We start from the raw sequence: 23,047 nt of genomic DNA on the forward strand, positions 1-23,047 counted from the left end.
GAATCCGGTGATGACTTGGTCATACAAATGGCTTACATTCGATCTGACGCAAATATTGTTGATCAGAGATTGAGATGGGTCTGAGGCAAAGGCTGATGAATCAGGACTTGAACCAAATTTATCGAACTCATCAACGTACGGCCTCGGTAACACCGGAATCCTCCGAAAGGCTCTCTCTCGTAGTTCTGACGACTTTCTACAAATGCATGGTCTATGCAGAACTCAACTTTATATCAGGAGGAGGAATTGATCGATACTGGTTTATTGGTCTGTGCACTATTATTAATCTATTTGCTTTGCCTCATGACTTATTTGACGTGATGTTTACATTTATTGTTTTGCTTTGTGAAAGGAAAAAAGAAGCATATCATGCGAACGGTCGGTGAAAAGTGGCAGACTTGTTTGGCAGGAGTGGTTCCAATAAATTTGATGGGATATATCGCAGTTTTGTGCTGGTTGTGTACTCGTTTGTTGACGTGGGAAGACATGTTTTAGGTATTTTCACTTTCTTCATAGTGGAACCTTAATTCGTGCTCTTGTCCCTGTTTCTAAATATCATGTTTTAAAGCATAAATAGTAGTGTACTTTTGTCTCACACACACAGGATTTTGAATGGTGGAAAAAATTGTGGGGGTTGTGCAAACTCGGTGAAAAGCGTCTCTGTCGGTTAGGTCTGAAGAGGCCTGAAAGTTTCCAGGCAGGGAAATCTGGGTTTTGACGCAGCAACCTTAAAAAAGCCTGATCATTGAAGCCATTGATCCCATAACATCTTTCAGAAAAAGATTTATGTCAGCTTATCGAAGTAGAGAAAGAATGAGGCTGAGCGATGTTACATGCATTCCCGCTTGAATTTTATGTTTATTTGTAACCCGGTATACTTCTTTTCTAATCCTATTTATAAGTTATTTCCAGCATGTTTTGCGGAGATCAAGGGAAACCTCAAACTTCATTAACTCTCATTTAAAATTTAATAACTTTTTAACTTTATCCCTATTTAATATACATCATACTTTATGTAAATAAAGTCAACACACCAATAAATGAAAGGTAAAATAGTATATTGTTATGAGTCCCATATTAGGGAATCTCACAAGTGTTGTGGGGTTTATAAGTTCAAAGGGCTTTCCCTCCTAATAGGCTAGTCTTTTGGGATTGGACTCTCCCTTTAGGCTTATGCTCATCACATTGGTGCTTTCATTGAGAGTTGGCCAACCGGAAAGGGCTATCTGCGGAGGGTTCTGACCGGTAAGAAGACCAAGTGAAGTGTCGTAGAGTGGAGCCGCCGGGGACGTCGGCTCTCGAGAGGGGTGCTCTGTTATGAATCCCACATTGGGGAATCTCATAGGTATTGTTGGGGTTTATAAGTTTAAGGGGCTCTCCCTCCTAATAGGCTAGTCTTTTGGGATTGGGCTCTCCCTTTGGGCTTATGCTCATCACATTGGTGTTTTCATTGAGAGTTGGCCAACCGGAAAGGGCTACTTGCGGAGGGTTCTGACCGGTAAGAAAACCGAGTGAAGTGCCGTAGAGTGGAGCCGCCGGGGACGTCGGCTCTCGAGAGGGGTGCTCTGTTATGAGTCCCACATTGGGAAATCTCACAGGTATTGTTGGGGTTTATAAGTTTAAGGGACTCTCCTTCCTAATAGGCTAGTCTTTTGGAATTGGGTTCTCCCCTTGGGCTTATGCTCATCACATTGGTGCTTTCATTGAGAGTTGGCCAACCGGAAAGGGCTATCTGCGGAGGGTTCTGACCGGTAAGAAGACCAAGTGAAGTGTCGTAGAGTGGAGCCGCCGGGGACGTCGGCTCTCGAGAGGGGTGCTCTGTTATGAATCCCATATTGGGGAATCTCACAAGTGTTGTGGGGTTTATAAGTTCAAGGGACTCTCCCTCCTAATAGGCTAGTCTTTTGGGATTGAGCTCTCCTTTTAGGCTTATGCTCATCACATATATCTATACAAAAAATTTCTCTAAGTACTCTATAAATAAAACAAAAAAATATTTTTTCTCTTTGTCTTGTAAATAGGACCAAATAAGTACTTTGTAATAGTATTGACATGTACAATATAAGAATAGAAAAGAATGGATCATGTAAATCATGAAAGTTCCCTTTTTTTGTGGTTAAAGAAATATAAACCCTGATATATATATATATATATATATATATATATCAACGCCCTCTAAGGGATTTGCCCAGAGCAAAACAGGTTCGGTTTAAAATTGTAAAGAGATCCAAAGTAAATATTACTCTTAGTTCTAATTATAAAATTTCAAAACGAGGTCTTAAAACTGGGCAGCGGAAACATGAGTCGCTGCGTAGTTCAAAACTTGTGAAAAAAGACCCATAAAAGTTTTTTTCTTGGATGTGCAGACCGTTTATAGAAGTTTGGTCCATAGGAAAACCAGACTACGATGTATATGAATTAAAACGGCATATTTCGGATACAGAAAGAATTGTAGTACTTGTGGAGTCATTATAGTTAAGCGGTCCGTATTTTACTAGCTCTAATTCTTATTATAAAAGTTAGTTTAACTTTTATTTTGATTTTAAATTAAGACTCTAATTCACTTCATTCTTCATATTTATTCATTTTTTTTAAAAATAGTTCTTGTAATAGTGATAGTTCTAACTAATGTGCTTGATTAACAATGATATTTTTGGAAAAACAACACCTACTTATCATAAATAACTAATTTTTTTAATTTAATCAAATTATTCAACTAGTTCTTATATTAAAACGAGAAGTATTTTTTAAATATCCAGGTTAGTTTATTTTATACACGAAAGAGGCCCTCGTATTCAGAAATGCCGTCTGAGAGCAAGACCGTTTTTGGGTTCCGGGTGGCCTTCGGCCCACACAAACCTAAAAGAAGAAGGCTGTAAATACTGTGAGGCGCGTCATAATTTACAAGTCCTAATTTCCTTTTTATTTTTTGGGCCGTAGAGTCCGCAATTTGTAGTTTGCTTCTGGACAAGTGCATTATTCCACAATAAATAAATAAAAAACAGTGGCTCTCTGATAGTGATGGGCTCACCACATCCACTTCAATAACTTCCCTCCCCCCCTAACCCAAAAAAAAAGAAGTATTTTTTGATATTTATTATTATTCGATAAATTATTGTTGACTTTTCTTCAACCTGCCAATGCCTCGTGGACTATGTGTTTTTGGAAGAAACATAATTTTTATATTATAGTATTGTTGACTTCTTCCGGCAACACGGAAAAGGATAAGCAACTACTCACGTTGAAATGAAAAAACATAATTTTTATTTAGATTATATAAATGAAAAAAACCGTGCTGATAGGAGGCGATTTTTGTTTATCCTGAAAATAATCGTGTTACACTTACTTGTATCAAAAGATCAGTTGAGTGTTAATTTTTATAAGATTAGGATAGGATAGAATATGACGTAACTGGAAGCTTAGTCACACTCACCCGAGCTATCGACAAAAGCCGATTGACTTTTACCCCCCGAGAGCAAATTGACGAAACATAAGGGCACCATTAACCTCCCCGGGGGGGGGGGGGGGAGTTCTTCTTGGTGTACTACAAAATTTCTAACAGGGAAGGTTTATCCCAATTTTCCCATTTAAGACTAATTTAGTTCTGAAAGTTTTTAATTTTAACACCCCTTGAAAGATAGGAACATGAAATTTAAAACTATTAAATATAGAGAAAATAACCTAAAAAGAAGTTAAAAATTGCAAGCAATTCTAGCACCTAAGAAGTCAAAATTTCATAAGAGGTAGTTCTGTCTGATCTGATATTTTGCAAATGTAGTTAAATGACAAAAATATCTTCGTATTAAAAAGTTTATTAATAAGTTGTGAATTGATAATCACAAGCATTAAACAGCAAATGATAAAAAATATATTAACAATAATAAGATATTTATTAATAAGTTGTAAATTGACAATAATAAATGTTGAATAACTCAAATACATTGATAATGACAAGTTTAATAGTTTTTTTTATAAAAAAATTGATATAAAGGCATTTTAGTTATTTAATTATATTTATAAAATATTAGATCAGGCACCACCTCCTCTCTTAAAATTTTGACATCTTAGGCATCTAAATTAGAATATTGCAATTTCTATCCTCTTTTTGTGTTATTTTTCCCTTAAATATATACCAAACGGCAAACAATCGCAGTAGAGATCAGGTAAAACCCATTCCCCAAATTTTTTGGAACCCTAAAGTTGATTTTTTTTTTTCGGTGCAACGGAAAACGACAAGGTCGTAAAACCAAATCCAAAACCGCATTCAACACCGTCTCCTATTTGGCTTCTGCAGGTTCAATGCTCGAGGAAGGCAAGGAGAGCATCCTTTAATCCGTGTTTGCTGCTCTTCCTATTCTTTGGACTGCGATTAAGCTTCCCTCTTATGCGATAACTGTTTATAGTGCAAGAATCTCGCATTCAAAATCCTCCCAAACCTGCACCTAATCTTTAACATCAAAGATTTACAAGAATTCAGCCTGAAAGGATCAGTTTACCAGTCACGATTTTGGATTTGGGGGCAGAATAGGAGCCCAATTTTTCTCCTTTTCTGCCTACAATCCTAAGCCTATTCATGGCCACGGACGTAACGGCCGAATTCCAAAACCCTGATTTTCGGCCGGTTCCGCAGCCGCCAGATTTCCATCCGGAGCTCGTCGAGTCACCTCACGATGGGCTCCATTTTTGGCAGTTCATGATCGCTGGCTCCATTGCCGGCGTCGTCGAGCACGTGGCAATGTTCCCCGTCGACACCGTGAAGACCCATATGCAAGCTCTTGGGTCATGCCCCATTAAGTCCGTCAGCGTTCGCCAAGCCCTCCAATCGATTTTGAAGTCTGAGGGTCCATCTGCACTATATCGAGGGATAGGCGCCATGGGTCTTGGTGCTGGGCCAGCACACGCCGTGTATTTTTCCTTTTATGAGGTTTGTAAGAAGTATTTTTCTCATGGGGATCCCAAAAACTCCACTGCCCATGCGATTTCTGGTGTTTGTGCTACTGTTGCGAGCGATGCTGTGTTTACACCCATGGATATGGTGAAGCAGAGATTGCAATTGAGTAACAGTGGTTACAAGGGTGTTTGGGATTGTGTGAAGAGGGTTTTGAGCGAGGAGGGATTAGGGGCTTTTTATGCATCTTATAGGACTACAATTGTGATGAACGCCCCATTTACAGCAGTGCATTTTGCAACTTATGAGGCCGCAAAAAGAGGCCTTAAGGAGATTTCGCCTCAGAGTGCTGATGATGAACGTTTCGTTGTTCACGCAACTGCTGGAGCTGCAGCTGGTGCATTGGCTGCCGCTGTTACCACACCGCTTGATGTGGTCAAAACTCAGTTGCAGTGCCAGGTATAAATTTCTCTTAACCCTCATGCTTTATATTTGTTCCTAAAATATTCTGTTTTGCTTGATTGGACTTGTTACTTGCCTTTGTCAACCTAAGTTTGTGTTGGCTTATGCTCAAGATTTGAAAGCTCAATCTAGAATTTGTGCCTAGAGGGGAGAAAAAGAAGAAAATGGAGTATTTTATCAAACTTGAGAATGTTTTTGCAATCAACGCATGGGGGATTCTATGACTTGAGACTCAAACTATGGAACATATTTCTGAAGTCGGTTCCAGATATTGTAGTCTCCCATGCTCTAAGGAATAACTATTGTAGTCTTGTACTCTTGTACATACATTATAACTTTAGACTCCTTTAATAAGGTTCTACTTCAGATAAAATTTGCTACTAATTGTGTGAGTGAGTGAGAGAGAGTAGGCAAGGTTGTATATAATTCTATCTAACAGGTCATGTTATCTTACATTATAATCAGTGAATATGTGGGTTACCCGGATTGGATTTGAGAAGGGAACATCTTGTTACCTTATATTTTGGTAATGTTGGTTCTACCAACAAAAAGCTTGCTGCCGTATCATAGTTTCTTTATGATTCTATTCAACACACCTAGGTTATAGCATGCCCTCTTTGCAGTTGTAAGAAGTGCTAATGAACAAGAAACTGAAAATCAAGCTGACGAACCAATTCTTTAGTTGAAGGGGAAATGATGCTGATTGCTGAATCGAAATGAAGCTGATGATGTTATCTCTTTTCTATGGAAATTCCTGCAAATACAGGGGCTGATAAGAGCTCTAAGCTATTTTCGTGTCATCTCCCCTCTTCCTTGAGGGGGATTCGAATGTTTATTAGGGGCCATACAGAAAAGGGTTCAGAATGAGATTGGGTTTATACAATTATGTCATGATTCCTCAACTAATTCTTTCATGAATTTGATCGTGCTGCAACTTTTTTGTTATAAATATTTGGTACTCCGGTTATAAAGATAGTAGTAAATGAAACTAGATTAAAGAGGCCGTTGTCTTACCTATTTTTCCAAGTCCTTGTCCTTTTTACTCTTGGTGGGCGTATGTTGACCTAAACTCGGCCATCAATGATGCAGGGTGTTTGCGGCTGTGATAGATTCAAGAGTGGTTCAATCGGGGATGTTATTAAAACTATAGTGAAAAAGGATGGGTACAGGGGGCTCATGCGAGGATGGATTCCTAGGATGCTATTCCATGCTCCTGCCGCTGCAATCTGCTGGTCCACATATGAAGCTGGAAAGGGCTTTTTCCAAGAGTTCAATCAAAGACAAGTGAAGTGATACTGTCAACTAAATAAAGCAGCTGAAGTAGATTTTTCATTGTTCAGCAACTGCCTTTGAGAGGAATATCTTGTAATATTCGTCATTTGTTTGCTTGTGCGGCAAGCATCAGATTTTTGAGGATAGATTCTATTCTATTTAACTTTACACGATCTATAAATTTTTGTAATATCATCATATAATTTTTATTGCTTTTTGTCACTTTTCATGTCTAGGTTTTTGTCACTTCATAATACGTGTACAATGCATGGGGAATAACTCATTGTTGCCAAAGTGTGAGCATGTCCTTAAATAAATTCTTATTATTCAGAGCTCCAAGAAATTCAAGTGTTCATGCGCAAGGTCTCAACAATTCAGGTCTTCCAAGGTCTCTTCTACTTTAGACTTAACCAAAAAAGAAAAAGAAAAAGGAAAAATCTGTGCTCCCGTGAGAGCAGCTGCTCCGCGTCCTCCTGGAGGACATCTAAAACCGTTGTAGGAGGAACGATCCATGTCATTCTCGTGCTTGTCTGATCCACACTGAGCTGTGCAGTGAAATGATCCCCGGGGGAGATCAGAAAATCTCATGAACTCACAACCTGCCCAACAATCACAGTGATATCATCTAGCTTTCCGCCTGTTGCAGTAAAATGATGCGGTCAGCTCAATGTAGGGAAAACTTTTTCTGCTTGCACTGTTCTTTTGGGGGGGGGGGTTGTCTGCTTGCACTAGTAATATTATTATAGCTATTATACCATACCTATAAGCTTCATTCCAAGAATCTTCTTCCAAAAGGGAACTTCAATTCCCTGCCAAGTGGTTATTATTAGCAAGACAAGAAAACAGTTCGTCAAAGAAAATTTTATGGCTGGTCCATACGTTTAAGAATACACAGCACATGGGAAAACGTATTCTGCATTTTTTGGTGGTAAGTGCTTCTCTTTCAAGAATGAGAAAGTCGCCTTCCACAACATAGAAAGGTTACCACAGAATTATCATTTTCGATGTTCCTTTCAATTGAAAATCTCCTCCAGGACAATATCAATATCCTTTATCGAACAAATTTTTTGAAGGCCCCTTTCCTATGATCAAGTTGTTTTCGTATGGCACATATGGAGCCCAAAATAAACATGAAGTTCTTTTCTTACCCTGGATCTGGCCTCTATTGAATAGGGAGAATCAAAATTCGAATCCTTCGCATGATTGCTTGCCAAGTTAGCTAATGCCTTTGCTAGCAACAAAATCAGTTTTTAGTCAGCAAAAGTCCAAGTGGTCAAGATGTCTATCTAATCAACGAGGGAAGACACTACCAGCTTCAGAAACATCAGTGTAACTAGCAATAATTGAGACCATTTCATGGTCAAAAACATTATCAAAAAGCCCATCGGATCCCATGATAATTGTATCCCTTTCCATCAGCTCTACCTTGCTCACCTGATGCATCAGTGTAGTAAACAATAAATAAAACCAAATTGTCTCTGCCGTGAAAAAAAAAAAAAGAACATTTTCATTGACATTTGAGAGTGGCAATGTCTCTACCACTGCATCAAGGTATGTCTGGCCAGCCTTTTGAGAGCTCAATTGAAATGGACAGTCAAAGTAATGTTCTTGAGGAGAGGTGGCAAAGACTACGTCACCTGGGACAAGCACATTAAAAATGTTATCAACATCAAAGAGCGGAGGAGGATAAGGGGAAAGGGAAGATAAAGCAGTGCAAATTGCAGAAGACAATGAAGATATCAGGATTAGCAAATGGCAAATATAGCTTAGCTCTGGATCTTACCACAGCGAATAACTCTTAATCCACAATCGCCGACATTGGCAATCTTCAGAGTCCCATTCTTCTCCAGCATAGCAACAATGCTTCTCAGAGAACACATAGATGAGGTATATGGTGAGATCATTGAAAATGCGAGTTCATTTTAAAATTTTAAACTGCCACTTTTACCAAAGGAGGAAAAGCTTACACAGTAGCTGATCCTATAAAGGAAGTTGCAGCATGTGCTTTTCTTATGAGATTCTGAGGATCATAGTTCACCTGATGGTTCCATCAATAAGTGACATATTTTTAATTAATTGCACTACATGCATAAGATTTACCTTACTAAGATATAACAATTAATTTTCTCTCCTTTTTGAATGCACAAGTTTACTAGGAAACCAATATAATAACTATGATGATCAATTTATGCATCCGGGTTATACAACCTCCTCATCCCCCACAAAACTGGAAGCATTAGCCAGCAATTCACGGGGGAATAGTGAAGGATCCACGTCCTCTTCAGCCCAACTGTAAACATAATAGGAAAGTACTATTATTTTCTGACTGAACCAAAAGGATTAACTGACATTACCATAAAGAAAATAAATTCCAATGCATTACAAGCAAATGAAATAGATATCAATCCATATTAAGATAATTCAGCAATTCGATGTAAGATATAATTTCTCCCGAATGCAACCGATATCTTTCCCGGTTTTATCAAAGTTTGAGACACTATTTCGGCTTTCCTAAGTTTAACGATGAATGATTTCAATTGAATAGAAGAAACTTGGAATATTCAAGTATCATACCCAGAGACGCCATCAGCAACAGCAATTACTCCCCCCTCATAGCTGCTTACAAGGAAAGCATCTTCCCCGCCTCTGTCAACCTTAAAAGTTAGAAAGACGATGGCTTGAGCAGATGGCATAAGTTCCAGAAATCAGAATAGATAAATTTAGGCGCTTAAGGACATCCAGTACAGGCACGAGACCAACATTAATCAGAATTATGGAGGAAAGAGGCATGCTAGTATTCACTACCTTCTTTGGATGCGGAATGAGGTATGTCCCAACAGAAAATGACACCTCTGACCTATAATTTCAGGAATAGGAATCAATTCTCTAGTAAAATCATACTCCTGGGGGACAACCTAAAAACGGATTCTCATTTACCGAGTTGGACGGAATTGGGAGGGAGAACAAGAAAGGACCATCTTCCTCTTCTTGTTAGTTTCATCTACGCGTGAACGGGTAGCAGAAAAGTAATGAATGGATGGTTGAATCTGAGACTGAGAAATTGAGGCCCTGAATATGGGAATTGCCATTTTCCCGCTTCACACCTTGCTCACCATCACCCCCCAGCTGTCTAGCTTAGCTTGAAAATCAACGTCTATCGATTTTTGTGGCGGAGATGAAAGTCTCACGGAAGGATATGAGCATATAAATATTTGTTGCCTCACCTCGTCAACAAGCACCAGTGGTCTAGTGGTAGAATAGTACCCTGCCACGGTACAGACCCGGGTTCGATTCCCGGCTGGTGCAGTTGTTTTTTGGTTTCAATGTCATACTAGTATTGTCATAAAAAGTTTTTTATTATTTTTAATTGTCGAAAATTGCAGAACTTATCGTAGATCCTTCTTCGGTCAAAAAAAAATCCAAGATCCTTCGATTATGATCTGGCGTGAATTTACTGTTTAGAATTTTTCCCTGTCCGAAGTTTGCATCCGTTCGCTCAACAACAATGAATGCTAGCTCCATTTCTTCGACCGATTTTAACCAAAGTACGATTTCCTTATCCTCGTTTTCGCTTTCTTGTAATCGGAGCTCTCTGGATCTTCGATTGTTTGTGTATTTAGTCAGATTTTTTCATTTAGGCGACGCTAGTGACAGCGATGCGGACGCAAGTCGCGATGAAGTGCCGGAATACTACCAGCCGATCTCCAACGTCGGCGAAGACGAAGGTAGGGGCGGCAGTGACGTCAACTCGGACGAAGAACACAGCTATCATTTCCACCAGCTTCCGAACGGCTACTGCTCGTATGGAACGGAGAATGGGATGTCATCTCTGGTTCTAAACGACGACGTGGGCGTGGAGCAAATGAACGGCGAGGATGAGGAAGAGGAAAGGATGAGAGAGGCGTCGGAGCGGGCGATTCGGATGGCATTCAGAGAGGATGAAAACCGAAGGAATGCGCCGTTGTCGGTGGAGAACGCCACAAGAGTGAGGGAGGCGATGCGTGGTGTCTCGTTTGGTGGAATCGTTCCTGATTGGGCTGCTCATGTTCCCGAGGATCGCTGGATTGATCAGCTTCGCAGATTGAGGCAATTCCCTAACCCCGCTACAGAACTGAACAACTGATTATGGTTAATCATAAAATTCTCCATTGATTTCTGCTCTGAATTTTCATTTGTTTGTACGAATTCACTGGTTTGTTCGGAAGAATCTGCACTATTTAGATTTCTTTCTTTTCTTATCTCGTTTTAAATTTGCCTTTGATTGCATGTAGAGTTGAAAAAGTTGCAAATGGTTCATATCTCCTTGATATTTTGCTTTGGTCAAATTAAAGCTGAATAAGTAGCATATTTTGGTTTGCACACGGTTCTTTGAATTTAGGGAAATATATGAGAAATCGAGATGAAGATTGAAGCATGCAGCATGCTTTCTTTTGCTTGCAAGTTGTAACAAGAGAAGTCCTTCACTTGGTCCTTCAACATGACGTGTGATCATTAGACGCAGATCTTCTTGTTGGGGAAAATGCATTACGAGATTGTGATTCGTCATTACAGGAGAGGTTATCTTCTACAGATTGCATGCCTGGGACATTCGCCATACGATCACAACGGCAGAGGAAGGAGTTAAAGCTTAACAATTATACATAATGTATGGTATCTGTGATAATGTCCTATAGTTGTGCGTTTGTTTCAGTTCACAAAAGGGAAGGAAGGGGGGGGGGGGGAGTTAAGTGATAGGAATCGCAAAGCTCGGCGAATTTCAAACACATGACTCGTCAGTACATTCCTTGAAATATTTTAACAGAAGGTATTAGGGGTATTATAAGATGATATAAGCTAGAATTATTCCCGCCACAAGTGCAATAACTTATGTTTGGAACAAAGAGAGAAGCATGTTGCTGCCAATCCGAGAATGAAATTTTGGTTACAAAATTGACGTCTAACTGACAAGTTATAACTAATCTTTGGTCTCTGCCCTCGAGGAAACTTTCTCCCATGTTTACTGGATTTAGCACAAGCTGATGATCCCGTGAAAAAAATTAATTCACGTTTAACCATGTGTCCTTGCAAGCCACTGAAAGAGAAGCAAGACCTCACTGTCTTCTCAAGCGCCAATATTTTCAATGTCAGCACCTTTATCCAGTCTCTTGATAATCCCAGCAATAACCTACAAGTTAGCAGGAAAAATGAAGCCGTGAATAATACGAGATTCGGACAGAGAATGCTAAATCCAGGTGCTCAGCCTGCGATACATTATCATGCTAGTACTTGCTACCAAAGTTTCTTACCTTTCCCGGTCCCAATTCATAACTTTTCTTCAGCCCCTTGGTTAGAAGAGTCTTCACTGTTGTTTCCCACTGAACAGGGGAAGTAACCTGCGAAATGAATTCAGGGTGCACTTATTTCCATTTTCCAGTTCACGACCGACAGGCACAGGATATTGATAGAAGTGTTACCTGGCGTGCCAATATCTTCTTTATCGTGTCAGGATCCGCATGTGGCTGTGCATCAACATTGGAGATGACTGGAATTCTTGGGGTTCTAATCTCTGTAGCTGCCAATGCTGCTTCCAATCTTGACACAGCTGGTTCCATGAAACCAGTGTGAAAAGCACCAGCAACAGCAAGACGCACCTGCCAAAGTAAGGAAGTGGTGTTACTTCCGAGAGAGTAATTAGCGCAAGACAAGGCAGATAAGGGACAAAATTCATACTGTCATTCGAGCTTTGAAAGACTTTGCCTTTGCCTCCACTGTTTCTATTCCTTTTATGCCACCAGAGACAGCATAGTTTCCCTACCAGCATAAAAATCAGTCAATATATGTTAGGTACTCATCATAAATCTTAACACCATAAATAATTAAATTAAGGAGGAGGATACGTCTTAAACTTACAGTGCATAGGTAGTTTGCAATTTGAACCCTCTCAGCTTCAGGAACTTCCTGATTAGCTGCATCACACAATTGCTGAACCTTCTCCGAATCCAGTCCTACCACACTAACCATGGCCCCTTTAGCAGCATCAGCAGCTTCCTGTATGAAGGGAAAATATTAAGCACGGAAACAATGAATTACACACAAATTCATGCGAGTCAGATAATGTCTTAAACAAGAGGCAGAGGCTGCTCACCTGCATGGCTTCACCCCTCAATTTGACCAGCTTGAGCCCATCTTCAAAGCTTACAAATGAAACACAACATTGGAGTCAACAGCGCGTTAAAGAAATGCTGACCATCTCAAAAGATTTCAAACATAATCAGTTAAAAGACATATCAATCACACAATGCATATCAGTAAATCACACAGATAAGGACCAGAAGGTAATTCTTCATCCTTCTTCAACAATATTGACGTTCAGAAGTATCTCATAGTTGGGATAACATACTCATGCATCTACCGAGTCTTTTCAAATAACAAAACTCTGAAAATCAAAATAAATAGGACCATCAATTTCATCACACAAGTGGCGTTGCCGAAAAGAAGGGCTTACAGAGGTCATACTTGTTTCTTTCATATCGTACAGCTTTTATGATGGATGAGATTGTATTAAGGAAAGTACTTAATTTGGAAACCTCACCTAAAGGCTCCACCAAATGCCAGAGCAGTATATTCTCCAAGGCTTAAACCACATGCAACATCAACTGAGTCAATAATCTGCTGGCCTCCATCACGTGTACGTAGTAGCTCCACTGCAGCTAGACTTGTGACATAAATAGCCGGCTGAGAAAGTAGAAAATCAGATGGTAAATGTTTAGTTATTGAAATTTGAAATAATCATTATAACCAACCATCACGGCATTCAGAACAAGTTGGCGTATTCATATTAACATAATGATAGACAAGCATCAGTAGTTTCGATTAACGTTTAGATCACTTCCATCCCCCAATCCCTTCTCAAAGCAAACAATAGAAGACTCTGAAATGTCCCATTTTGAATTACCATCACATAAGCTACTTTTAATTGGGTGGAACAATGAAACTTCTAAAAGCACAGCACATATGGCCTAGAGACATACATGATAAAATCCTTCTTAAAAAGCAGAGGCAGAATACCTGGCTGATAACTGTAGAATCTAACTTTTCTTTTGGTCCATTGATACAGATATCGAGAAGATCAAACCTGAATTCAAAAGATATGTTATTGTACTTACAATAGAGACCAAAACATCAACTTGACAAACTTTTGTGTATAACTACCCTAATATGTCATTTGCTTTCTTGTACAGTGATGCAGCAACAGGCACATTTTGAGCTTCTTTTCCCATTCCAACTGCTTGTGCACCCTGCATGGACATCAAAAGTAGATTTCCTTTAATTAGTATAACTGTGCAAATAGCATAAGGCAGTATTTAGCCTTCAGTCAATAGTACTTCTTACATTTCACATACAGAACAATTTTAATAGATGTCAATGAATCAAATACGCTGTCATCTCTGTTACACATGTTATTCATTTGAATATTTTAAAAAAAAATGATTGCGATTGCTAGGTGGGGCGATTCGCTAACCTGAATTACCCCATAGAATTCTAATGATATGCCCAGTAATGGATGAACTTCTCGTCATAACATAAAACACTACCTCTTAGTTTCAGCTGTGTCCAAAACCGAGCTCCAAATTCATTTAAACCGGCTACTGAAAAGTATATGGCTACATACTGATTTACCCCTTTTTTTTAACTTCCTTGGTTGGTAGACCTTTCGAATGCGAATTTCGCCCAGATATAGACAGACAAAGCAAGAACATAGAAGTGCAGATTTCCCAGAATAAACACACAAGTTCACAACTTTTCTCTTCCAAAAGTAAAATCCCAACATTTTCAACAATGACATTCCTCAATTTTGATAAATCCAGCGACCAAGAGTTGTGTGAACTGTACCTGGCCAGGGAACAGAAAAGCGGTACTAGGCTTGTAGTCAGAGAACAAAGCATCGTCGACAGTCGCCTGAGATCCGACCGATACGCTCATGAAAACCCTAGATCGATCCGAGTGTTTAAGACTAAAACTTGAAACCCCATTTCGGAAGGAGAGGGAATTGGCGGGGAGTGAAGGTTGGGAGCGAGTGGGAGGGGAGTGGAGCTTCTTGAGGGAAATTGAGGGAAGAGTGAGGGAAGAAGTCATGGTGGAGAGTGATGGAGGGTGAGAAGGGTATCGAAGAATAAGGGAATGGGGAAGCAGAGTGTGCATTAGACCATTAGATGTCTGGGTGGGAGTTATATAGAGAGAATAGGAGTGAGGTTGAAGAAGGGGTTCTAGCCGAGGCGGAGCTTACAAAGGTAGTCGTTAGAGATGTCCACGAAACCGAAGAAACCGGCCAACTACCATCGGGCTTGATAAATCAGTGATCCTGATTATTGTCACTATATATATACTTATCAGATGTGCATCAATCCTCCTTATTCGCAACTCATAATCCTAAGTAAGTGGAAAGTTAGATTTCGGCATGGAAACAACAAGCATCTTGGTGAATTATAAGGAATTTCGTGTGTTTATGATTGTACAACTAATTACAGGTTTTTAATTTTCTTTAACAAGGATGTTCATCATATGTGATTTTTCTAAGAAAATTTAATCACGCGACATTGCGTTCTAAAAACCATTTTTTTATTATAATTTTACTGGAAGTGCATTTTTAAAATTTATTCATGTAACTGTGATGGCTTTTTTTCTCGTGAGAATGACGTTATGAATTGATAATACGACGGATAAGAATACAAAAAACTTTGTCGAGGATTTAAGCAAGCTCTACGATAATTGATCAAACTGAATTACGAGAATACAATTTTAGGTTGGAATGTAAGATTCAATAGTCACTTTTGACTACATGTCAAGAAACGCCAACATCATTAAAAAAAAGAAAGAAAAAGAAAAGCTAACTAATATGCGTATTCACTGGCTCACAGCAGTTATCTCCTAAATATTGAAGTTGTTTGCAGGGACATTCCATCCATGACACGTAGATCTTTTTTTTTTCCTTAAATTGAAAAAAACGTGTAGATCCTTTCCATTGCTTCTAACTATCTAATTTTGCACCTTTTCGAGGCCTTTTATTTTAAAAAAAATGATACAACCTTTTATTCTCAATATAAAAATTAGTTAGAAGATTTAATTTATTGTTAAATATAATATTTTAATCTACTTTGTCTCCTAAATTTATAATTTTTTCTTCACAAAATATCCTTATTTTTTTTATAGCAAAAAGTTTAAATGAGTTGGACTCACCAGGGCCAAGGCGGGTTTTCATTCAGTGCTCATCATAATGATGAGCATCATATGCTTATCACTATAATACAATCCAAACTATTCAAAATCTAATATGGATGATTTAGATTTAAAATTTTTAATATACAATCTTTCAATGATAAATTTATTTTTTTTAAGGATATGTTAGTTATGATATTATTTTTTTTAAAATCTGTATCTATAAAAATAAAATGTTGATTAAAATATATAAAAAAATTTAAATTCAATATAAACCATCTAAATCGATTTTGATGGTTCAAATTGCGATGAGACCATGCTCTAAATCGATTTTGATGGTTCAAATTGCGATGAGACCATGCATGGAATGTGCTCCCGAACCAAGACATACTTTTAGTCTTAGATAACACTTACAGAAATACTTACAAACAGCTCATTAACAAGATTCTTATATTGACAGTGAGATTCAAACTTAAAACCTTATAAGTTATAAGCTGATTTTTTACCAACTGCACAGATTCTTGTTTGTCCACAATATCTCTCTATTGTAAAGATTCCCATCAAGAGTCAACTGTCCAATGCACATGATGAAAGTAAATAGTTTAAACACATATTTATTATAAATAACCAATTTCATTAATTTTTTTATTCACTCTAAATCACTTATCTAACTTTTATATCAAGTGTCGGAGTTGGTATTACTCGTATTTCTCATGTGTTTATGCGTGCGCATAATGCAGATCAACCGTAATTACGATCTTGATAGGCCATAACAGAATAAGCACTTTGAGATCGCATAACTAATTTTTCAGTTCATCGTGGTGCATTAGAAGAGATTACAGTTATCATGAGCTCACTTATGGCCAGTAATTTTAGCATACAAATGCTAAAATTCAACCAGAAAACTAGGGGAAAAAATATATACGAGTACAGATCAATGGTTTGAACCCTTTTTGGTATTAAAAAGATTGGAAACACCAGAGAACGATACATACAAAAACCCATTGAATTGCCAAAATTGGTGCGCTGTGCCAGTCATCACGAGTTCCAGAGAAGCAACGAATGACTGTGACTTGGCAAATCAACGGATGGTAAATTTGACATTATTGGATTGGACCTAGCTGGAGGCCTTTCCTTCCTGCAGATGCACAGTTAAGAAATAAGGAATCATGGTTGCAGCAATATTGTGTGGATGAGCAAGATATCACCACCACCACCATCATGACCATTACTGTTATTGGCAAGTTGAAATGCATCTGCATTAGAACGCTCCAGCAAGTTGCATGTACATATGTATTATTAGCATTAGTGTGTGACCAGTACATGCTCGGACAAGTTCCACTTTGAGAATGCTAAAGACTGCCAGACAAACGGCTTAGGAGCAACATGAGGACTGGGATTACGTTGTCCTTAAGGTAGAAGAAGATATTGTAGCAGCGTTACTTCTCATATTCCCAATTGATACTACGACAGAACAAACAATAGGCAAACCGGTTGAAATTCAATCTACCTGGTCGATAATTATTTGTCTCTAAATATATTCAACAACCTGAAGTTCGCTGTATGTGTCCCTTTTGCTCCTAATAACTCTTGCTTCATTGCCTCTAATTTCCAGAACCTGGGAAAAACAAATTCGTGCATGAATCCCATGAACCATTATACTAACTCAACAGAGAACTGAGAGAAATAGGCACAAAAAGATATCACTATGGCTCGAAAGCATGTGACATGATTAATCAGATTTAGATAGTACACATGCATTAAAGGGAATCACTTCCCATAAAGGATTCAATGCTTGCCTTGCATGAAATGTGCATGGTTGCATTTATCAAATATTACCCCCGATCCTTAATATAAAACCTTATCTGACTTTTATTTTGGTCTTAAATATAAGACTCCAATCCACTTTGTCTCTTATATTTATCTATTTGTTTTTTCTAAGATAGTCCTTTTAATAATAATAGTGTTAACTAATAAATTTGATTGGAAAGGATATTTTAAGAAAGACAATATTTATTTATTACAAATAACTAACTTAACTTATTTCTTTAATCTACTCAAATTAGTCAACTAACTCTTATATTTAGGACTAGAGGTAATATAATATTAAATAAATAACAATACGGTGCTTAGCATCATTTTGTCACCCAGGTGAATACTTTAAGAGGCTCATAACGAAGAAACATCGTTCTATTTACTGGCCCATGGCTTATTTATACCTCTGGTCTCGAATTAAGAACTCCGCCGGACATTCCAACATCCACACGCCATATGCTACAATTGTATTTACTGCAGAAAGAAAAGACTTGAGTTCAGGGCATCAAAATATTCTGAAGCGCAATACTTAGACAGCCATCTAGTTACATATCAAGTTTGATACCAAATTATAACTCAACCCAAGATCTCCATTACTTGAGGCTATCTTGAACAAGGTCAAGAGTTATATTATTTCCTTACCAATTTACACCCATGGGTTGAGGAGTATGCCCAACAACCATGGCCCTAGCATCAACTGCTTGTAGTGTCTCTTCAAGAATGGAATATACCTGAAAATCATAATGTTCAGTGTCAAATTCCGAAGTCTTTGGAACCCTACGAATTTCATGAAGCCTCTGTGGCCCCTTACAAGCATGCATTGGAGGAGACAATGGATAATGGATCCATCATGTGCACATGTAACTCAAACAAATAAATATGAGAAACTTTCACTGCAAAATGAAGACAAAAGCAGTGGAGAAAGAATAAGCATCCTCGCACTGATCATAAAACTAGAGTTTGATGGGAAAAATAATGTGTTTCTACTTTCTACTAATCCCACTACTTAGGAGATTATATTTATTTGCTGCAAATTAAAACTAGCACATCAGAGTACTTGCCTGCTTCGTCTTATAGTCCACCAAGTCCATTGTATCTCTTGAATACAAACGATTCCAAACAACGCTGTCGTAGCCTCTAGTGGCTATGAAAGGGACTTTGGGATCACCATCGTTCTCACTCAGACCTCTCATCCAGTCGGACACTTCTTTATTCATGTTCTCCACTCCATAGTCAACTACAGACAAGTGAGGGGAGAAGAAAATTACAAAGACAAATTATCAAGTATTTCAAATTCAAAGGAGAGAGGTTTTGTTTACTTGAAACAGTGCTAGAAACCATGACAAAACAGTTGATAGCATAGACTTAGGACCAGGATAAGTCAAATTCGAACGTTAGAAGAATTTTTACCGTGGTGAGGAAGAAGGCCACCATGACAGAAGACCCAGTCATTGACCTTGAGTACAACAGGATGCCTTGCTAACTCGCACGCTAATGAGCCACCAGGCCTAAAAAGGATTGATCTGGCAATGATTCCTTTCTGCCTCTGTCCTAATTGTTTGAAAACTTTATCAGAAATCGACAACAAAATATCACATTTGAAGAAAATATAGTAGTGCTCCTATTCCAATAGTAACTATTATGTGTCACTTTAAGAAGTAACAAATGATGTCTAAATGGTGCTAAGCGTATTTCTCAGAGTTCACTAACTTTTCTCTCCATTGCCCCTTACTCAGGAGTATATTTTCAAGTGAAAATTACTCATAGTCCCAGGTAAGAAAATTAAATACAGAGAGGTCCCAAGAAATTCAATTTTTTTTGTTTTTACAAGTCTGACTTGTAAACATGAATTGTTAAATTTGACTAGTAAGTGTGCAAGTTTGACTTGTAAATATGAATTTTTTGGACTTCCCTGTATTTAATTTTTTTCCCCAAGACCTATGGGTAATTTTCCCTATTTGCAATGAGTTAAAATTAGATTAGTCCATTGAAGAAAGTTACGATGATCTGGTTTAGTACAGGATATCTGTATGAAAAACGAATTCATCAAATGAAATAGATAATGTGAAATTCAAGTTCTCGTTCTTCAGTGGGCATGGTGTGAGGCTAGGTCCTCCCCATTTGCATGTCTCAATAACTGAAAAACAAAATAGAACACTATATACCTTCACTAGATTCCAGGGACCCCAAGAGTTCCTTGACATCCTCTGATCTACTTTCCAACTTTCAGAGACATCTACCCAACCAGCAAAGGTCTCTTCCCAGTCATTGTCTGAATCAGTCATGTATTCCAGAAAATCACTGCACTCATCAAATCCCCCAGATTCAACATATCTGAAATCCCCTTCCACATTCATAGTCTCATGGTTGCCATTACCTAAATGAAGAAGATTAATCAATGGAAAATCGCATAAACAAAGATATATAACAGAAAAGAAAAATAATCCAAATTCTTTTAATCCATAAACACCCGGTATGCATTTTTCAATGAATCTGAAACACAACAAACCTGAAAGACAGCTCCACCTTTTGCTTTTGCTTGTTTGTCCAATGATCGTAGCAAAGACAAGATGGCAATTTCATCCTCACCTCGGTCTAGCACATCTCCAAGTTGAACCAACACCTAGTGAAGTGAAAAGAGAAATTGCCGTCTGTTAAACTCAAGTACAGTGCTAATCAGTTGATAGTTTTTCCTCAAGCATACAGAATCGAGGACAATGATGTTCCTTGCTGCCATGTGTACATGGTTCACAGCACAATTAAATTGATTTGGCCTTTAGGGGCCAAAAAAACACTTGGCCTTGTTTCAACAATATCGTTGTTTATTCTAACCAAAACTTCGACATGTGCATTTTGAAAAACAAAGGAAGCATACAGTTTCTCCACCAGTCCACAAGTCTTGGCCGTCAGAGCTCAATACACCAGCCATCTCAAGTGCAGTTCTAGTTTGCCCGAGATCTCCATGTAGATCTCCAACTATCAAGGAAAACAAACCTCAATAAGACATATCAAACACAAATGAAATGTGACCAAGATCAAAAGTAGGTCAGATTATCAGAAAAGGACACGCTTGAAGACCATCATCATAGCAATGAACTAAATATATTCAAGAAAGTTCTCCATCACATGGAGCTGGAAAACCTAATTAAAATTTCAAAATCTAAGGCAATGAAATATCAAACAAATAAATAGTTACACATTTTGGGTACAAAAATCAGCTCAAACATCTAAGGCTACAGAGCGATGTGCTTGAAACTACAATAAGAAGATAGGAAACAAAGAAGTCGAAGCTAAGACAGACATTCACTTTTAAGACGCCAAGGAAACATCAGTAAATCAAACTCTACTTTGATCATAGTTATTTTTCAGGTGAGTTTACCAACATACTAATAAAGTATAATGCCATTGGGCCATATTCCATCACGGGGAAGAATGTGCCAAAATTGGAATATGCAAATTAATATTACTTGAAGCATAATAAGATCTCTGACACTGACTATGATAAGCGAAAATAGAAAGGGATAATACTCATATAAGGCTTTTCCAAAGTAACATAAGTACCGGATTTACACAATGCACGCCACAGCTGAACAATCAGGGAGATATTGACCCCATACTAAACAAAAGACAGATTCATACTGATATGCATATTTTTTATCAGACTCAGCTGGAACGGGAATCAAGACAACAAAGGATGACCAGGACCCACTTGGAAGACCGCGAGGCAAGACATGATTCAACGAAGAAACCAAACGAAACGAGTAAAAGAACATGACTCGAGCATTGCCAAGCATATTGCTTATTGATCACGAAAGCAAAATAGTAGAAACAAGAAAAGTGAGAACAAACCGGCCACAATTCGGCGACCAGGAGCAGATACAAAAGTCGGGGGATTCCCTCTGGCAACTATGGGTTTCAAGGCCCCTGCTGGGGTATAATTCTGGCCATCAAGAAGTAAAGAAGACGAGGAGGAGGAAGAAGTTTCAGTGAGTTTGCGAGGGTGAGAAGGTGGGGGAAGTGGTACGGAGTTTAGACAGAAGGAAGCCATGGGAGAGGCTTGGTTCCATTATTTCGAAGGCATAGAGAAAAAGGAGCGACCTTTTAGATGGCAAACAAAGTCCGTAAAATCGAAACTACTCCTCAGCCGAGCATTTGGGATCTTTTGTGTGCATATACCCCATCCACGCTCGAATTATAGTTTTACACCCATACGCATATTTGATGCTTAAAAATTAAAATACGTATTTTTAAGAAAATCAAATATGCCATCCAAATATCGTCAACTTTGAACAAATATAAAACTAAAAAAAATTTAGCGGTTCAGCGATTGTGCCTGAAGTGGATGCAAAATTCTTACCATCTTATGAAAATACTACTTACTTTTTTCCAAGTCATAAACTTTGATGGGGTTGGGAACTGTGAAAACTGAAGGACTAGTCCAGGCTGGCGGGTTGTGCCGGGTATGGTCCAAAGAGACGACGGTGATTGGTTATTAGTGGGTAAGTCACTCTATGAAGATGGATATTAGATATGATTGTGATTTGGTGAGATTCCTGCATCCTGCTAGTGTCTCCAAGCCTTTCCCCATCTCTTCACCCCAAAAGTTAAATAAAAATTAACTAATTTAGTGATTAAAATATTTTTTAAAAATTTATTTGCAAAATTTAAATTATTAACTGTAAAACATTTCATAAAAAATAAACATATTACGGCATACCTACGGGTTCATAAATATAATCTGTGCATACATATAAAATGTTATATTTATTTGACTGCAAAATTTTATCAACCTGATTTAAACAAAATTGAAATCGCAGGCGAACACAATCTATCGCTTTTATATGGCTGTAAATTAAATTGGTACACATTAAAAGGAGGCATAAAATAAACTATAAAAAGAAGGCATAAAATAAACTTTAAGCAGTACAAAAGCTTATTCAGCGCATGTGAAGCGGAACACAATTAATTCCCCACTCCTCAAGTTAAGGACGTGAGCTTGGAAGATCAGAGCTTCAAAACTGGCCATGGGATCACTAACTGATTGATAGTACAAACCTTCGAACCATTTCACCAAATTATCCAAAGGAATTACCATTGTTATTCGGGTTCGCCTTCATGGCTTACCACTTCGCAACAAATCCCTTAGAAACATATTGATATTAGTTTCAGAGGAGCCACCATCTGCAATTGCAAGCTGACATATCTGCTGAATCTGTTTGGCTCTTTTCCTCAATTCTCTTCCTTCTTCACTGCCTAAATCCATGACCTTCTTCAAAAGCTCTGCAACTTCGTCTCTAGTCACCAAGACGTCTTCTTTAACCCCCTTCTTCACTTTCCATCCAATCTTCCAGTCCTCCACAATCAGCTTACTGTTCAGAGGCTGATCCATAATCAAAGGGAAAGCAAGAAAAGGAA

General features: G+C 38.2%; 5 protein-coding genes and 1 non-coding gene across 10 annotated transcripts; 3 read left to right on the forward strand and 3 right to left on the reverse strand.

Moving 5' to 3' along the window:
• Positions 1 to 4,244: 4,244 nt before the first annotated feature.
• Positions 4,245 to 6,844, forward strand: LOC114747714 (mitoferrin-like). The gene is made up of 2 exons (XM_028936060.1): positions 4,245 to 5,347; positions 6,440 to 6,844. The coding sequence occupies exons 1-2, from the start codon at positions 4,574 to 4,576 to the stop codon at positions 6,641 to 6,643; spliced, it is 978 nt and encodes a 325-aa protein (XP_028791893.1). The 5' UTR covers positions 4,245 to 4,573; the 3' UTR covers positions 6,644 to 6,844.
• An 83-nt stretch (positions 6,845 to 6,927) lies between these two features.
• Positions 6,928 to 9,763, reverse strand: LOC114747716 (probable protein phosphatase 2C 26). Of its 4 annotated transcripts, XM_028936061.1 has the most exons (11): positions 9,560 to 9,762; positions 9,428 to 9,479; positions 9,197 to 9,276; positions 8,831 to 8,912; positions 8,590 to 8,660; positions 8,406 to 8,485; positions 8,162 to 8,259; positions 7,933 to 8,056; positions 7,771 to 7,853; positions 7,383 to 7,431; positions 6,928 to 7,259 (listed from the first exon to the last, which is right to left on the reverse strand). In XM_028936061.1, exons 1-11 carry the CDS (start codon positions 9,709 to 9,711, stop codon positions 7,207 to 7,209), a joined length of 924 nt encoding a protein of 307 aa, XP_028791894.1. In that variant the 5' UTR covers positions 9,712 to 9,762; the 3' UTR covers positions 6,928 to 7,206. The 4 variants fall into 4 exon arrangements, 2 of the variants coding, with proteins under 2 accessions (XP_028791894.1, XP_028791895.1); XM_028936062.1 differs by lacking the exon at positions 7,383 to 7,431 and having other exon boundaries at positions 9,560 to 9,763; XR_003740401.1 differs by lacking the exon at positions 7,383 to 7,431 and having other exon boundaries at positions 7,245 to 7,259; positions 7,771 to 7,848; positions 9,560 to 9,763.
• A 94-nt stretch (positions 9,764 to 9,857) lies between these two features.
• On the forward strand, positions 9,858 to 9,928 carry TRNAG-GCC (transfer RNA glycine (anticodon GCC)). Its single transcript has one exon. It is a non-coding gene; the product is annotated as a tRNA-Gly (tRNA).
• Positions 9,929 to 10,002: 74 nt separating this feature from the next.
• On the forward strand, positions 10,003 to 11,329 carry LOC114747717 (uncharacterized). Of its 2 annotated transcripts, none has more exons than XM_028936063.1 (3): positions 10,003 to 10,167; positions 10,261 to 10,708; positions 11,174 to 11,329. In XM_028936063.1, the coding sequence occupies exons 1-3, from the start codon at positions 10,128 to 10,130 to the stop codon at positions 11,244 to 11,246; spliced, it is 561 nt and encodes a 186-aa protein (XP_028791896.1). In that variant the 5' UTR covers positions 10,003 to 10,127; the 3' UTR covers positions 11,247 to 11,329. The 2 variants fall into 2 exon arrangements, with proteins under 2 accessions (XP_028791896.1, XP_028791898.1); XM_028936065.1 differs by lacking the exon at positions 11,174 to 11,329 and adding an exon at positions 11,001 to 11,167 and having other exon boundaries at positions 10,006 to 10,167.
• A 47-nt stretch (positions 11,330 to 11,376) lies between these two features.
• Positions 11,377 to 14,919, reverse strand: LOC114747718 (malonyl CoA-acyl carrier protein transacylase-like). Its single transcript, XM_028936066.1, has 10 exons — positions 14,495 to 14,919; positions 13,814 to 13,899; positions 13,670 to 13,736; positions 13,194 to 13,336; positions 12,747 to 12,795; positions 12,512 to 12,649; positions 12,332 to 12,412; positions 12,076 to 12,252; positions 11,908 to 11,994; positions 11,377 to 11,786 (listed from the first exon to the last, which is right to left on the reverse strand). Exons 1-10 carry the CDS (start codon positions 14,801 to 14,803, stop codon positions 11,724 to 11,726), a joined length of 1,200 nt encoding a protein of 399 aa, XP_028791899.1. The 5' UTR covers positions 14,804 to 14,919; the 3' UTR covers positions 11,377 to 11,723.
• A 1,672-nt stretch (positions 14,920 to 16,591) lies between these two features.
• Positions 16,592 to 21,751, reverse strand: LOC114747713 (shewanella-like protein phosphatase 1). Its single transcript, XM_028936059.1, has 9 exons — positions 21,482 to 21,751; positions 20,508 to 20,608; positions 20,138 to 20,255; positions 19,798 to 20,009; positions 19,043 to 19,178; positions 18,694 to 18,869; positions 18,275 to 18,363; positions 18,037 to 18,106; positions 16,592 to 17,435 (listed from the first exon to the last, which is right to left on the reverse strand). Exons 1-9 carry the CDS (start codon positions 21,678 to 21,680, stop codon positions 17,349 to 17,351), a joined length of 1,188 nt encoding a protein of 395 aa, XP_028791892.1. The 5' UTR covers positions 21,681 to 21,751; the 3' UTR covers positions 16,592 to 17,348.
• Between the last annotated feature and the right edge of the window lie 1,296 nt (positions 21,752 to 23,047).

This window comes from Neltuma alba, unplaced genomic scaffold (genome assembly GCF_004799145.2).
Source record: "Neltuma alba isolate B1F8T4 unplaced genomic scaffold, ASM479914v2 tig00005421_pilon, whole genome shotgun sequence".
Lineage (NCBI taxonomy): Eukaryota > Viridiplantae > Streptophyta > Magnoliopsida > Fabales > Fabaceae > Neltuma > Neltuma alba.

Bases quoted from the DNA above. Each gene is read 5' to 3' on its own strand.
- LOC114747714 (XM_028936060.1), top strand. From the start codon at position 4,574: ATGGCCACGGACGTAACGGCCGAATTCCAAAACCCTGATTTTCGGCCG. The intron at 5,348-6,439 runs GTATAAATTTCT...TCAATGATGCAG, and splicing joins AAACTCAGTTGCAGTGCCAG to GGTGTTTGCGGCTGTGATAG.
- LOC114747716 (XM_028936061.1), bottom strand. From the start codon at position 9,711: ATGGCAATTCCCATATTCAGGGCCTCAATTTCTCAGTCTCAGATTCAA. The intron at 9,480-9,559 runs GTAAATGAGAAT...CTGAAATTATAG, and splicing joins TCCCAATTCCGTCCAACTCG to GTCAGAGGTGTCATTTTCTG. The intron at 8,057-8,161 runs GTAGAGACATTG...CTGATGCATCAG, and splicing joins AGACATACCTTGATGCAGTG to GTGAGCAAGGTAGAGCTGAT.
- LOC114747717 (XM_028936063.1), top strand. From the start codon at position 10,128: ATGAATGCTAGCTCCATTTCTTCGACCGATTTTAACCAAA. The intron at 10,168-10,260 runs GTACGATTTCCT...TTTTTCATTTAG, and splicing joins TTCGACCGATTTTAACCAAA to GCGACGCTAGTGACAGCGAT. The intron at 10,709-11,173 runs GCAATTCCCTAA...TCGTCATTACAG, and splicing joins GATCAGCTTCGCAGATTGAG to GAGAGGTTATCTTCTACAGA.
- LOC114747718 (XM_028936066.1), bottom strand. From the start codon at position 14,803: ATGCACACTCTGCTTCCCCATTCCCTTATTCTTCGATACCCTTCTCAC. The intron at 12,253-12,331 runs GTATGAATTTTG...TTACTTTGGCAG, and splicing joins CTTTCAAAGCTCGAATGACA to GTGCGTCTTGCTGTTGCTGG. The intron at 11,787-11,907 runs GTAAGAAACTTT...GCTAACTTGTAG, and splicing joins ATGAATTGGGACCGGGAAAG to GTTATTGCTGGGATTATCAA.
- LOC114747713 (XM_028936059.1), bottom strand. From the start codon at position 21,680: ATGGCTTCCTTCTGTCTAAACTCCGTACCACTTCCCCCACCTTCTCAC. The intron at 20,010-20,137 runs GTTGTGTTTCAG...TTCTTCATTTAG, and splicing joins TGGAGCTGTCTTTCAGGTTT to GTAATGGCAACCATGAGACT. The intron at 17,436-18,036 runs GTATAAATAAGC...TGTTTTTCCCAG, and splicing joins TTCTTAATTCGAGACCAGAG to GTTCTGGAAATTAGAGGCAA.